The sequence below is a fragment of the Lithobates pipiens genome, unplaced genomic scaffold (genome assembly GCF_037356315.1).
Source record: "Lithobates pipiens isolate NorthernLeopardFrog02 unplaced genomic scaffold, aLitPip1_a1.2 Scaffold_24, whole genome shotgun sequence".
NCBI classification, from domain to species: Eukaryota; Metazoa; Chordata; class Amphibia; order Anura; family Ranidae; genus Lithobates; species Lithobates pipiens.
Genome location: NW_027507786.1, coordinates 23,418,705 through 23,432,012, shown reverse-complemented (window position 1 = coordinate 23,432,012; position 13,308 = coordinate 23,418,705). Strand labels below are relative to the sequence as shown.

Sequence of the window (13,308 nt, the reverse complement as noted above, 5' to 3'; positions counted from 1 at the left end):
CAGTTATAGGGGATGGAGCATCTCAGTTATGGGGGATGGAGGATCTCAGTTATGGGGATGGCCAGGACCTCAGTTATGGGGGATGGCCGGGACCTCAGTTATAGGGGATGGAGAATCTAAGTTATGGGGGATGGCTGGGACCTCAGTTATGGGGGATGGCCGGGACCTCAGTTATGGGGGATGGCCGGGACCTCAGTTATAGGGGATGGAGGACCTCAGTTATAGGGGATGGAGCATCTCAGTTATGGGGGATGGCCAGGACCTCAGTTATGGGGGATGGAGGATCTCAGTTATGGGGATGGAGGACCTCAGTTATGGGGGATGGCCGGGACCTCAGTTATGGGGGATGGCCGGGACCTCAGTTATGGGGGATGGCCGGGACCTAAGTTATGGGGGGATGGAGGATCTCAGTTATGGGGGATGGCCGGGACATCAGTTATGGGGGATGGAGGACCTCAGTTATGGGGGATGGAGGACCTCAGTTATGGGGGATGGAGGACCTCAGTTATGGGGGATGGCTGGGACCTCAGTTATGGGGGATGGAGGACTTCAGTTATGGGGGGATGGAGGACCTCAGTTATGGGGGATGGCCGGGACCTCAGTTATGGGGGATGGAGGACCTCAGTTATGGGGGATGGCTGGGACCTCAGTTAAGGGGGATGAAGGATCTCACTTCCGAGGAAAATCTTAAAACATGAAACTTCTTCTCCCTGGAGAAGAGACGCTGAGAGAGGGTATACCTCAACGCCAATTCCAGTGTAGAAAGAAAACTATTCAGTCTCAGAGAGTGTAAATAGACACGGGCGACTCAGTGAAATTGGATGAGAAGTGGTTTAACTGTAAACCGGGTTCTTTACTGTCAGAGTGGAAAGGATATGGAACTCCCTTCCACAATCGGTGGTGTCAGTGGGAAGTGTGGAAAGTTTCAGAAACCCTTAGATGGGCATCTTAGCAAACACACACACAGAGGTTGAACTAGATGGACTGGTGTCTTTATTGATCTTTGACGATGTAACTATGTTTTTACAAATGTCCATAGTTTATTCATGTTTACCAGAGGATGACACCATAAGTGAAATGCCTCAGAGCCTCGCAGGACCCCTTCTTCAGTTCTATGATTCCGCCACCCTACCAGACAACACAGCCAGATCTTCAACCATCAATGCATCTATAGCAGGATAACCTGGTCAGAACACACCCCCAGCCTGCTGATTGGATAATGAAGGGGCAGCATCACAATGATAAAAGGTCACACCTCGTGTTCACTGCAGCACATCTGATTGGATCCCGCCGATGCCCCTCCCTCTCCCCGTCTGAGTGCTGCTGTGCAGGAGATTACAGGAGGATTTTAATGAGACAAATATACATCCTTGTGATATCTAAATTGAGTTCAGCTTTAAAGGGAAACCACAGCTGCCATCTTTAGAAAAACCCATCAATATGATTGGTCTGATGGAACATTGGGGCTGATTTACAAAGCATTTACGCCATGAGTTGCGGCGCACGCTGACGCGCAACGGCCATTGTTGTATTCACAAAGCATTTCCGCCTGTAACACAGTGCAATCCCCACTTACTATGAGTATGCCAACACACGGGTGGCCGCGATCTGTGCGCCGCTATAGACCTGGCGCACGGCATCTTCAACTCAGAATTAAGCTGGAAGTGGGAATATGATGGGGGGGATGGGAGGAAGTATAGATATGACTGTCCAAGTAACAAATATGCCCAAAATAGACCGGAAAATTAACTTCCTCTGAGCAAGCCCGCTACGCCTGCAAATACACTCGGAACTGCGCAATGTCAATTTATGCACTGCGCATGCGCAAGAGGCATTTGCGCACGTTCAAGTGCTCTGGTTCACTGCGCTGGCAAAATCTTAGTAAATGTCAAGTCATGTAGATTCATTTGCACAAGTTGAACAGGCGCACCTCCCAACTTTATTTTTTGCGCTGGTTCACTTCTATGGGTTTTTTTAAGGCTATTTGTACAAAGGTCATGTTAGGATTAAGAAAAAAATGAAGAAAAAAATGAAGAAAAAAATGAAGAAAAAAATGCGTGGGGGTCCCCCGAAATTCCATACCAGACCTGATGGTATGGATATTAAGGGGAACCCCACGCCAAAAAAATAAAAATGGCATGGGGGCCCCCCTCAAAATCCATACCAGGCCCTTCAGATTTCCCATTGTAAGTCTATAGGTCAGGTCTGGTGAAGAGAACCTGTCATGTCAGTAATGTTCTGCGAGTTGTATGCGATAGTCTGCAGATCCCTCCAGGTGTCTTTACACGTCTGCTGGGCAAACCAAAGCCGGGAAGTTCTATAATACAAATCTGGGTTCAGCATAGAAAGTTCCGACCCGTCCTGAACCCCCAATTCCTGCAACCGCCATCACCTCCCAGATCTTCTAGTCATGTGTGGGAGGAGCCAGACAGAGCTGAGCTTTATATACTGTACATTATATACTGTGTGGGAGGGGCTGAGCGCTTTATACATTATATAATGTGTGGGAGGGGCTGAGCTCTTTATACTTTATATAATGTGTGGGAGGAGCTGAGCTCTATATACATTATATAATGTGTGGGAGGAGCTGAGCTCTATATACATTATATAATGTGTGGGAGGAGCTGAGCTCTATATGCATTATATAATGTGTGGGAGGAGCTGAGCTCTATATGCATTATATAATGTGTGGGAGGAGCTGAGCTCTATATGCATTATATAATGTGTGGGAGGAGCTGAGCTCTATATACATTATATAATGTGTGGGAGGAGCTGAGCTCTATATACATTATATAATGTGTGGGAGGAGCTGAGCACTATATACATTATATAATGTGTGGGAGGAGCTGAGCTCTATATACATTATATAATGTGTGGGAGGAGCTGAGCTCTATATACATTATAGAATGTGTGGGAGGAGCTGAGCTCTATATACATTATAGAATGTGTGGGAGGAGCTGAGCTCTATATACATTATAGAATGTGTGGGAGGAGCTGAGCTCTATATACATTATATAATGTGTGGGAGGAGCTGAGCTCTATATACATTATGGGGTGTCCTGACTGTGGGGCTCCTGGGGGAGGAAACTCTGACAGCCTGATTTCACCATTCAGCCACATTCTCTGACACTCAGATAACCAGCAGAGAAAGTTTTCATATGTACAGAAGTGATATAAAATGTAATCCGGTCATTACACTGAAGTGCCATAATAACGATACAGAAGATGTCCTCACTGAATATCCATCAGATCCCCAGAGAGATCCAATGACTCCTCATTCTCTCATACTGATCCTCTGGCTTCAATACTGTCACTTATATGGTCAGATGACCTCCATTAATGGGAAGATACGAGCCCCTCCTCAGATTTCCTCCTCATATGGTCACATGACCTCCATTAATGTGAAGATACGATTCCCTCCTCGGATCTCCTCCTCATATGGTCACATGACCTCCATTAATGTGAAGATACGATTCCCTCCTCCGATCTCCTCCTCATATGGTCAGATGACCTCCATTAATAGGAAGATATGAGCCCCTCCTCGGATCTCCTCCTCATATGGTCAGATGACCACCATTAATGGGAAGATATGAGCCCCTCCTCGGATCTCCTCCTCATATGGTCAGATGACCACCATTAATGGGAAGATATGAGCCCCTCCTCGGATCTCCTCCTCATATGGTCACATGACCTCCATTAATGGGAAGATATGAGTCCCTCCTCCGATCTCCTCCTCATATGGTCAGATGACCTCCATTAATAGGAAGATATGAGCCCCTCCTCGGATCTCCTCCTCATATGATCAGATGACCTCCATTAATGAGAAGATATGAGTCCCTCCTCGGATCTCTTCCTCACACCAGTGGCAGTGTGAAGAATTCCTCTACAGTCTGATAATTATAAAACACCTCCAATTTGATTGAACACTCCGAGTCCTCCGGTGTGAAGGTGATGGTGGATGTACAGTCTGTACCGTCCTGTCTGTTCTCTATTTCTCCATCAATAGGAAACATTCCTGTATACCAGGTGAACTCCGCACTGTCTGCCGAACATTCTTCAATGTACGCCATGAGAGTCACCTCCTCACCCACCCGGGGGCGCTCCGTCACACATTTAATCTCCCGTATTTGGAACTTCTTCTCTGGTCCTGTGGAGGGAAGAACATTGTCATTATTGGCGAGCCAGCCATGATGTGTCTGACATCAGATACCATACTCAGCTTCTCTTCAATCCCCTCCTCCCCCACCACACATACTCACCTTTACTTCACTGCCCACCAGAGGCTGAAGACAACCTGTACTTCCAGGTATGGAGGAGCATGTGACTCACCCCATGTGGCAGTGCTGGGCCAATCAGCATGTACCAGAGCTGTCACATGGGGAGAGTGTATATTACGACTTGAAGGACTCTAGGCTTATATGGCTTCTCCTGCAGCTGGCAGCTGAGCGGGGGAGGGAAGGTGAGTATGGTCTCTAATCTCACCCTCTCTTGGGTCTGATACCTTTCCTATTTCATTTTATGCCTTAAACAACCTACACATATATAGAGGGTATGCCAAATAACTATATTTATGTAACAATCTATTTAGTAATATACAAACTATCTACCTTATGGATGGGTATCGTATATTAAAACTTATAACGCTAGTGGACTAATGACACAAAACAGGTCCGGCAGTCATCCTAATGATTATTAGCAATAAGTGATCTAAAGTTATGTTATGTTATATTATACTTAAGGTTGAATTTACAATGTTATTATACTTGTGCAACTGTTACTATTCTCGATCTTACAATAAAAACTTTATTGACAAAAAAAGTGAACATGGCCTGCTGAGGGAGGGGGAGGGGGGTTGTTAAGGGAACTTATTGGTTTGCATTGTATGAGTAAGAACGGGCTCACTTAAAGTCATTGTAAAGGCAGAAGGTGCATTCTATGCATTAAAATAAAAAGCCTTCTGTGTGTAGCAGCCCCCCCCTCCCCCCTAATACTTACCTGAGGTCCCTCTCTGTCCACGAGTGTCTCGGCCATCTGCATCTGAGATTCTCCCTCCTGTTCGGCTGAGACACAGCAGCAGGGCCATTGGCTCCCGCTGCTGTCAATCAAAGTCAGATAGCCAATCAGGAGAGAGAAGGGGAGGGGCCGGGTCGCAGCTCTGTGACTGAATGGACACACGGAGCTGTGACTTTGCTTGGGTGCCCCCATAGGAAGCTCCTTGTTGTGGGGGCACTCGGGAGGGGCCAGGAGCACAGAAGAAGGACCTGAGAAGAGGAGGATGCAGGGGCGGTGGCAGGGCATTGACTTGTGTCTATTGGGAGTATCTCACCAAAAATTACATTTTTGTTGAAGAGGATGCCTGAAATCTAACTTGCAGCTTAGTGCAGACTTCTGAGAAAATCGGTGAGCCAATCACATCAGCATTAAATGACATATCTGGGGGACGTTCTGTGTACAGAACACCTCCAGGCGGCCATATTGCATTTTCAGAAAATTACTACAGCTGCAGATTGAAAAGGAAAAAGGTATTTTTGTAAATAAAATTAAATTACAATAAGACTTGTGTCGCAGTTGTATACGCTATATTATTTTTTCTTTATTGGCTATTTTTTTTTTCTTCCCACGAAAGTGGATCTACCCTTTAAACTTTTCTCATTAGAGAAAGTCCATCCTCCTAGGAAACAAGCAAAAAACTGAGGCATGCTGGGAGTGGGAGGGGCTATTTCAGGCTGGTGTCAAAATCCTCATGTAGGTGGCAGTATAACCCACATGAATTCTGTGTCCCTCAATGAACAAGAAAGGAAAAAAAAAAACGAAAAAAAAAACGACTCCTAGGATGATTTTATAAATCATTCTTACCGGTTTTTGTTTCTTCCGCCTTCCAAGAATCTCCTATAAAACAAGAGAAATATTTACCAATATAAAATAAATCCAATTATTACACAAAGATCATTAAATGTCAATATATTCATAATTGGATCCATAAAAATAGGAGAGCTCAAATCAGCACCCCCAAAAATCCCATCCCCCCGCACTGTTCTCAGTGTACACAGTGCTGCTTCATGTATGGGGGGAGGAGCAGGCCGGCCACAGTCTGGGGGCACAATGACATCACAATGAGGTCCTGAACTCAAAGATGAAGATTTGCTGTTTTATAGGGAGTGTTTAGAAATGTTAATTCTAAGCAATACCCTGAGAAATCAACCTTTTGTCTTGAATTCCTCTTTAACCACTTGAGACCCGCGCTATAGCCGAATGACGGCTACAGCGCGGACCTCCTTTGCCGGGTCTACGTCTATTGACGTCGTCCCGTGCACGAGCGGCCTGCGTGCCCCCTGAGGGGCGCGCGCGGCACGCTCTGTGATCGGCGAGTCTATGAGACTCGTCTGATCACTGATCCAAGCAAGGGGTCGATCCCGACCCCTTATCACGTGATCAGCTGTCAGCCAATGACAGCTGATCATGTGATGCAACGGAGCCAGTAATCGGCTATTATTCCTCCTTGCGCTCAAAGCGCGAGGAGAAAAAAAAAGAGCCGATCACAGCCAGCCCTGCCAGTGCCCACCTGCCAGTGCCACCTTAATAAAACATAAGTGCCCCCCGTCAGTGCCACCCAGCAGTGCCCACAGTGCCACCCACAGTGCCCACAGTGCCACCCACAGTGCCACCCAGCAGTGCCCACAATCTGCCTCAACAACGGTGCTGCACCCCAGTGCCACATATCCGTGCCCATCAGTGTCATCTACCAGTGCCCATCAGTGCCCAGCAGTGCCACCTATCAGTGCCCATCAGTCCCATCTATCAGTGGTACCTATCAGTGCCCCTTAGTGCCACCCATCCGTGCCACCCATCCGTGCCACCTTATCTGTGCCCATCTTTGCCTATCAGTGCCGCCTTATCTGTGCCTATCGGTGCCACCTAATCTGTGCCTATTAGTGCCGCCTTAACTATGCCTATCAGTGCCCACCAATGCAGCCTATCAGTGCCCACCAGTGCAGCCTATCAGTGCCGCCTCATCATCAGCGCACTTCAATGAAGGAGAAAAATGACCTGTTTGCAAAATTTTATAACAAACTATTAAACATTTTTTTTTTTTTTGCATCTTTTTTTGTTTGTTTAGCAAAAAATAAAACTCCGAGCTGTAACTAAATACCACCAAAAGAAATCTCTATTTGTGGGAAAAAAATGATAAAAATGTCATTTGGGTACAGTGTTGTATGACCGCGCAATTGTCATTCAAAGTGCATCAGTGCTGAAAGCTGAAAATTGGTCTGGGACTGAGGGGGGTTTAAGTGCCCAGTAAGCAAGTGGTTACAAAACAACAGAACATTTCCTGTTCCATAGCAGAAAAATGAGAATTAATTCAACACTCAGTTGTTATCTCTCCCTCAGCGCTCATGGAAAGTTGTCACTTTAACCACTTCAGATCCGCGCTATTGCCAAATGACGGCATTAGCGCGGACCTACATTTCCGGGACTACGTCTATTGACGTCGTCCCGGTTACGAGCGGCCTGCGCGCCCCCTGAGGGGCGCGCGCGGCGCGCTCTGTGATCGGCGAGTCCGTGAGACTCGCCTGATCACCGATCCGTGTAAGGGGTCGATCCCGACCCCTTATCACGTGATCAGCTGTCAGCCAATGACAGCTGATCATGTGATAGAACGGAGCCGGTAATCGGCTATTATTCCTCCTCGCGCTGACAGCGCGAGGAGAGAAAAAAAAAGCCGATCACCGGCGGCCGTGATCGGGACATTAGTCCCCGATCACGGCCATCAATACAAGGGACCACCTGCCACCTGCCTGTGCCCACCTGCCTCCCGCAGTGCCATCCTGAAGTAAAATAAAAGCAAAAGTAAGTGCCCCCCGTCAGTGCCCATAGTGCCCACAGTGCCACCCACAGTGCCACCCAATCTGCCTTAAAGGTGCTGCACCCCAGTGCCGCCCATCAGTGCCCAGCAGTGCCGCCCATCAGTGCCCAGCAGTGCCACCTATCAGAGGCACCTATCAGTGCCACCTATCAGTGCCCATCAGTCCCATCTATCTGTGGTACCTATCAGTGCCCATCCGTGCCACCCATCCATGCCACTTATCCGTGCCACCCATCCGTGCCATCTTATCTGTGCCCATCTTTGCCCATCAGTGCCGCCTTATATGTTCCCATCGGTGCCGCCTTATCTGTGCCTATTAGTGCCGCCTTAACTATGCCTATCAGTGCCCACCGGTGCAGCCTATCAGTGCCCACCAATGCAGCCCATCAGTGCCCACCAATGCAGCCCATCAGTGCCCACCAGTGCAGCCTATCAGTGCCGCCTAATCAGCGCACTTCAATGAAGGAGAAAAATGACCCGTTTGCAAAATTTTATAACAAACTATTAAAACATGATTTTTTTTTTTTTGCATCTTTTTTTGTTTGTTTAGCAAAAAATAAAACTCCGAGCTGTAACTAAATACCACCAAAAGAAAGCTCTATTTGTGGGAAAAAATGATAAAAATTTCATTTGGGTACAGTGTTGTATGACCGCGTAATTGTCACTCAAAGTGCATCAGCGCTGAAAGCTGAAAATTGGTCTGGGACTGAGGGGGGTTTAAGTGCCCAGTAAGCAAGTGGTTAAAATAACAAAAGCAGCTACTATAATAATAATAAAACACTAAAGTAGAAATATGTCACAGCAACAAATACCATAACATTAGCAGCGCTAAAATAATCCAAACGTTTTAGGATTTGTTAAAAGTTCACTCAAATAGTTAAATAAGTATGAAATCCATGTTATATATAAAATGAGGCAGATATAAATGTAGGATTGTCCATCACAGAAAAAAATGTTGCAGATAATAATTCAAAACACGTGTTGCAATCCCCCTGGGAAATACACTTACCAGATAATACTGGGTTATACGCCTATCTGACAATGGATGATGTCTGCTCACTGTATACACTCCATCGGAAGATACTGGGTTATACACATGACTTGCAATGGGTGTTGTCAGCTCTCTGCATGTAATCCCTCTAGATCAGGGATGTCCAAACTTTTTTCAAAGAGGGCCAGATTTGATGAACTGAACATGCGCGAGGGCCGACCATTTTGCCTGACATTCTTTGAACCATTAAAATTCGGTCTAAGCGTGTCCATCCAAGCACTAATACACTTCCCCACAATAATTCTCTTGCCTTTGTGGCTGTGTGTGGTGAATAGATGAGCTCAAGTGTATTATTTGGATACACCATATTTATTGACGTATAACACGCACCTTCACTTTAAGAAAACTTCAGGAAAAAAAAACTTAAAATTTTAAATAAAGAACTGTGAAGCAAAACAAGGATCAGTGTCTATCTGCAGACCCACAATTGCTAGGAATGCAGCGGCCACCATTGCCAGGGATGCACCCACCATTGCCAGGGAATTCACCCACCATTGCCAGGGAATTCACCCACCATTGCCAGGGAATTCACCCACCATTGCCGGGAATTCACTCACCATTGCTGGGAATTCACTCACCATTGCAGGGAATGCTGCCACCATTGCCAGGGATTCACCCGCCATTGCCAGGGATTCACTCACCATTGCCGGGAATGCAGCCACCATTGCCGGGAATGCAGCCACCATTGCCGGGAATGCAGCCACCATTGCCGGGAATGCAGCCACCATTGCCAGGAATGCAGCCACCATTGCCAGGGATTCACCCGCCATTGCCAGGGATTCACTCACCATTGCCGGGAATGCAGCCACCATTGCCGGGAATGCAGCCACCATTGCCAGAGAATTCACTCACCATTGCCGGGAATGCAGCCACCATTGCTGGGAATGCAGCCACCATTGCCGGGAATGTAGCCACCATTGCCAGGGATTCACCCGCCATTGCCAGGGATTCACTCACCATTGCTGGGAATGCAGCCACCATTGCCAGGAATGCAGCCACCATTGCCAGGGATTCACCCGCCATTGCCAGGGATTCACTCCCCATTGCCGGGAATGCAGCCACCATTGCCGGGAATGCAGCCACCATTGCCAGGAATGCAGCCACCATTGCCGGGAATGCAGCCACCATTGCCGGGAATGCCACCATTGCCAGCAATTCACTGACCATTGCCGGGAATGCAGGCACCATTGCCAGGAATGCACCCACCATTGCCAGGAATGCACCCACCATTGATAGGAATGCACCCACCATTGCCAGGAATGCACCCACCATTGCCAGGGATTCACCCGCCAATGCCAGGAATTCACTCACCATTGCCTGGAATGCTGCCACCATTGCCGGGAATGCTGCCACCATTGCCAGGAATGCATCCACCAATGCCAGAAATGCAGCCACCATTGCTAGAAATGCAGCCACCATTGCCAGGAATTTCACCCACCATTGCCAGGAATTTCACCCACCATTGCCAGGAATTTCACCCACCATTGCCAGGAATGCAGCCATCATTGCCAGGAATGCAGCCACCATTGCTAGTAATTCACTCACCATTGCCAGGAATGCAGCTCCACAATTGCAATTGCCAGGAATGCAGCCACCATTACCATCAGTGCAGCCATGGAGGGCAGGACGAGCGCCAAAGACATCTTACAGGAGAATCTCCTGTTTACACAATGGCCTCTTTAAGAGAAAGTCCCGCCTCCTTTGATGGACAGCACAGTCGTCCAATGGCAGAGACGGGACTTCCTATTACAGCTGCCGTGTAAACAGGAAGTTCTCCTCCTGTGTGCACGGCACTCGTCCCGCCTCCTCCCTCCGAGGCAGCTTGACTATACATATTTTGTGGCCCCGGCGCTGGGAGATCGCCGGGGGCCACAAAAGATATATATGTTTAAACAACCAGGCGGGCCGTTCAAAACCGGACCGCGGGCCGCAATTGGCCCGCGGGCCGGACTTTGGACATGCCTGCTCTAGATGCTTGCTCATCACAAGCAGAGAACAACGATATACAATCCAGCACTAAAAGGTATTTATTATAGGTTTGCTTAAGATTGCTCACTTACAATGTAATAAAAAATAAGAGCATGTAACAACAATGTATCGCAAGTCGATATCTCCTGACTACCTCTCACCGCTCCTGCAGTGTTCCCAGGTAAGGCAAGCAGGAAAGGCGATGAGGTAGGTTTCTGCGTGGTCAAGCCCTGGGCGCAGGAGCGGTGAGAGGTAGTCAGGAGATATCGACTTGCGATACATTGTTGTTACATGCTCTTATTTTTTTAATTACATTGTAAGTGTGCAATCTTAAGGAAACCTATCATAAATACCTTTTAGTACTGGATTACGCTATGTGTATTTTTGTTCTCTGCTTGTCACGAGCAAGCATTGCAAATCAAGTGTATAACCCAGTATCTTCTGATGGAGTGTATGCAGTGAGCAGAGATCATCCACTGACAGATAGGCGTATAACCCAGTATCATCTGGTAAGTGTATTTCCCAGAGGGATTGCAACATGTGCAGTATGGAGGAGGCGATTGTTTTGAATTATTATCTGTAACATTTTTTTCTGGGATGGACAATCCTACATTTACATCTGCCTCATTTTATATATAAAGTGGACTTCATAGTTATTTAACTATTTAAGTGAACGTTTAACAAATCCTAAGACGTTTGGATTATTTTAGCGCTGCTAATGTTATGGTATTTGTTGCTGTGACATATTTCTACTCCTGTTCCAAAGACTCATAGCTGTATATCTGCAGTCTCACCAGATTTGGAAATGTCATTACTATGCTGCTCATTGTTCTCCATGCTGGAGGGGAAGCTGCACTTGAGGAGCTACAGTGCAAGGATCTCCCTGATTCATCCATCTTGTGGATCTGTATTTCCTCCAACTCTATTATTACCCCTTCAGTCAACAGAAAACCTATATTTCTAGGGGGGCAGCTCTGGCATGAGGAAGCAAAACCCTACTGCTCTACCAAGATGGCCACCTCCTCCAGTAATGGAGAAAAGATCATTTGCAGGGAGATGAAAGAGGGCTGATGACCTGTCCTGTGTCCTCTGCTTCCACAGTACAGGTCACCTTTCTCAATTACTATAACTCCCTCCTGTGATAAGCGTCACGACCAGCACTGTTCTCCTCCTGTCTGCATTCCGTCCAGCCAGACATTTGTGTTTAGGAATCCTCCACCTAATCCTATTGGCTGAGTGTGATGGGACGTACATGGAGCGCCCCCTCTGGTCTGAGGGTGATGGGATGTACATGGAGCGCCCCCTCTGGTCTGAGGGTGATGGGATGTACACGGAGCGCCCCCTCTGGTCTGAGGGTGATGGGATGTACACGGAGCGCCCCCTCTGGTCTGAGGGTGATGGGATGTACATGGAGCGCCCCCTCTGGGCTGAGGGTGATGGGATGTACATGGAGCGCCCCCTCTGGTCTGAGGGTGATGGGATGTACATGGAGCGCCCCCTCTGGTCTGAGGGTGATGGGATGTACATGGAGCGCCCCCTCTGGTCTGAGGGTGATGGGATGTACATGGAGCGCCCCCTCTGGGCTGAGGGTGATGGGATGTACATGGGGTGCCCCCTGTGGACTCATCTAATGAATGACATATGAACACATCATACATATGAAGAATACACGGGGTCCTCACCTGTCAGGTGCAGAGTATATTTCTTCTCTCGGACGGTCTTGGACTGACTGTGTGTCACCTCACACCGGAGGGACAATTTATCATCACTCGTCTTCGGGGTGAAGGTCAGCGTGGTGGAAGATTTATACAGACTGTCCAATCCGATCTCTGGATCCGATATCGTCACCTCAGATTGGGGGAACGTGCTGAACTCCTTATACCATTTTATTTGTAGATCTCGGGAGGAGTATCCTGATATTGTTACTTGGAATGAGGCCTCCTGATTGGCTGTCACTCTCGTTGGTTGGACAATGATGTCAGATAATGTGGGCTGTTTCTCTGTAATGATAAATACAATGAGATGTGAGTTATTCTGTGTATGGAGTGTAGAATGAGAGATACGATGGAAGGTTAGAAGAGTCCCGGCATCAGAGACACTACATGACCGCAATCACATATCATAGAAGGATAAAGTCCATTCATCAGAACAGATAGAGGAAATCTTCCCGGAGAGGAGCTGTGTCCCCGGGAATCCGGAAAAAAAGTTCACCATTTACAGCCCCATCTGTGTCACCACAAACACAGAACTTTCTGGAATTCTCACCGACTTCAATGGATCCTCAGAAATCTCAGCAGAGAAGTAATACTGGACACAGAAGTGTACACTTCATACATCACTGTACTATGGAAGCCTTCACTGCCCTCCCTGTGCTGAATATTCATCATCCAGCAGAAGGAGGACAATGTTATAAACCCCTGTGAGC

General features: G+C 47.5%; 1 protein-coding gene across 4 annotated transcripts in view; it reads right to left on the bottom strand.

Annotated features, from left to right (window-relative positions):
* Positions 1-976: 976 nt before the first annotated feature.
* Positions 977-13,308, bottom strand: part of LOC143929727 (hemicentin-1-like) — a 77,591-nt gene continuing 65,259 nt past the window's right edge. The window contains exons 10-13 of one of the 4 annotated variants that reach the window (XR_013262585.1): positions 12,566-12,883; positions 5,857-5,889; positions 3,512-4,147; positions 977-3,331 (exon numbers count right to left, since the gene is read on the bottom strand). Coding sequence is in view for 2 of the 4 variants with exons in the window: in XM_077453699.1 (XP_077309825.1) it covers positions 3,855-4,147; positions 5,857-5,889; positions 12,566-12,883 (644 nt within the window). In the remaining 2 variants the exon portion in view is untranslated. Of the gene's footprint in view, positions 4,148-5,856; positions 5,890-12,565; positions 12,884-13,308 lie in introns of all 4 variants that reach the window. The other 3 variants (XR_013262586.1, XM_077453699.1, XM_077453698.1) reach the window with 3 other exon arrangements.